The 2,500-nt window shown below is 39.1% G+C and overlaps 1 protein-coding gene across 1 annotated transcript in view; it reads right to left on the bottom strand.

Moving 5' to 3' along the window:
• Nucleotides 1–2,500, bottom strand: part of dusp22b (dual specificity phosphatase 22b) — a 12,694-nt gene that overhangs the window by 8,581 nt on the left and 1,613 nt on the right. Inside the window, exons 2-3 of the mRNA XM_060873532.1 lie at nucleotides 2,404–2,437; nucleotides 2,225–2,307 (exon numbers count right to left, since the gene is read on the bottom strand). Of these exons, the coding sequence (XP_060729515.1) occupies nucleotides 2,225–2,307; nucleotides 2,404–2,437 (117 nt within the window). The remainder of the gene's footprint in view (nucleotides 1–2,224; nucleotides 2,308–2,403; nucleotides 2,438–2,500) is intronic.

A 2,500-nucleotide genomic window follows, 5' to 3' on the forward strand; every position in this document is an offset into this window, starting at 1 on the left:
GAAGAGAACATTAAATTAATTAATTAATTAATTAATTAATTAATTAATTAAAATATGTTTTTAAAATCCAAAAGAAAAAGTCAATGCAAAAATCTTTTCCTAGAATCTAAATCATCAGGTGAACATGAACACAGTCATTAATAGTGACGTCAGACTGTGACTACAGCAGCGTCCTAAACAAGGACAAAACTCCATTGTGTCATGTGAGATGTCTATCTGTGTAGCACAGCTGTCATCTGTCAGAAGACATACAAGCTGATACACACACTACTCTACACACACACACACTACTCTACACACACACACACACACACTACTCTACACACACACACACACACACACTACTCTACACACACACACACTACTCTACACACACACACACTACTCTACACACACACTACTCTACACACACACACACTACTCTACACACACACACTACTCTACACACACACACACACTACTCTACACACACACACTACTCTACACACACACACTACTCTTCACACACACACACACACACACACACACACACACACACACACACCTCTACACACACACACACTACTCTACACACACACACACACACACTACTCTACACACACACACACACTACTCTACACACACACACTACTCTACACACACACACACTACTCTACACACACACACACATACTACTCTACACACACACACTACTCTACACACACACACACACACACACACACTACTCTACACACACATATACTACTCTACACACACACACACTACTCTACACACACACTACTCTACACACACACACACACTACTCTACACACACACACACACACACACACACACTACACACACAACTCTACACACACACACAACTCTACACACACACACAACTCTACACACACACTACTCTACACACACACACACTACTCTACACACACTACTCTACACACACACTACTCTACACACACACACACACTACTCTACACACACACACTACTCTACACACACACACACTACTCTACACACAAACACTACTCTACACACAAACACACACACAAACACACACACTACTCTACACACACACTACTCTACACATACACAGACACACACACACACACACACTACTCTACTCACACACACTACTCTACTCACACACACTACTCTACTCACACACACTACTCTACTCTACTCACACACACTACTCTACTCTACTCTGACACACACACACACACACACACACTATTTTACTCTACACAGGGAGCAGGAGAACCAGTCATGGAAGTCTCTGTACTGGAAAAGGCGATCTTTATACTGTACACTATCCGTTTCTCAAGGTGATGCCTCTAATTAAATATTTGTCTCCTCAGAAATAAATCTCCATCCATTAACACGGGACATGTGAGGTTCTAGCAGCTTATGTTCCAGGAGATTATTTATTTATTCATTTCCTATAGATCTCGTATTGACTTACTGTATAATACAGAAAATAACGTGAACGATATTAAGATTCAGCCCATTATTTAAGACAGCATCTATCTATCTATCTATCTATCTATCTATCTATCTATCTACCTACCTATCTTTTTTCCATCAATCACAGAGAGAAAGCTGACATTTTTCTTTATAACAACGAGTGCAACCATGTCTGTAAATGTTTCTTCCTTAATTCATTGTTTTCAGATCTTTCTAGATTTTTTGTTCCAGTGTCTTATTTATTAATTCATCTAACACTTAATGAATACAGGAAGCTGACACTGGAGACTCCTTCCATATCCAAAGTTTCATCAAATCAATAATTACACTGTCATTATGAGTTAAGAAACATTTTGTGTGTGTGTGTGTGTGTGTGTGTGTGTGTGTTCAGATCAGTTCAGTAACAGGCAGCATCTGCCGTACAAGCCACTGTTACTATGGAAACAATGACATATTAAAAAATGAACATAAACCTGTGATTTGAAGCTGGTCCTATAAAATACCCCAGCCAATCAGATTCAAGTATCCAACACCAACGTTACTTTTCTTACCCGAGACTTGCTATTTTTCCGTATTCAGCAGACAAAATCGCATTCGATCACAACGTGTCATTTATTTTAAATTTAACTGACGTCATTAAACAACAGTGTTTTAATGTTAATATGAAGGCATGATAAGGATTATATTCCTAGAGTGGAACAGGGAGAACTGTCTGAGTGTGTGTGTGTGTGTGTGTGTGTGTGTGTGTGTGTGTGTTTACTTGTAAGATGGGAGCTGCTGTGTCATGAATGGACAGGATGTGTGTGATGTTGTTTCTCGCCAGCTGCTCTCTGTCTCTGGCATCTGAAATAAAATAAAACAAAAAATAAATAAAAATCACCCCTCTGGTGTCTCCAGACATTTTGCTTGTGACTGGTTTGATATATGTGTCCTTATTACCTTTAAAGTTGCCCAAATAAAGATCAGGCAGCACCTATAGCATGAAAAGAAATAAATACGGAAATGATTCACAAAGCAGTCGGTTCAGGAGAATATA

Source organism: Tachysurus vachellii, chromosome 7 (assembly GCF_030014155.1).
Source record: "Tachysurus vachellii isolate PV-2020 chromosome 7, HZAU_Pvac_v1, whole genome shotgun sequence".
In the NCBI taxonomy this organism is placed as follows: Eukaryota; Metazoa; Chordata; class Actinopteri; order Siluriformes; family Bagridae; genus Tachysurus; species Tachysurus vachellii.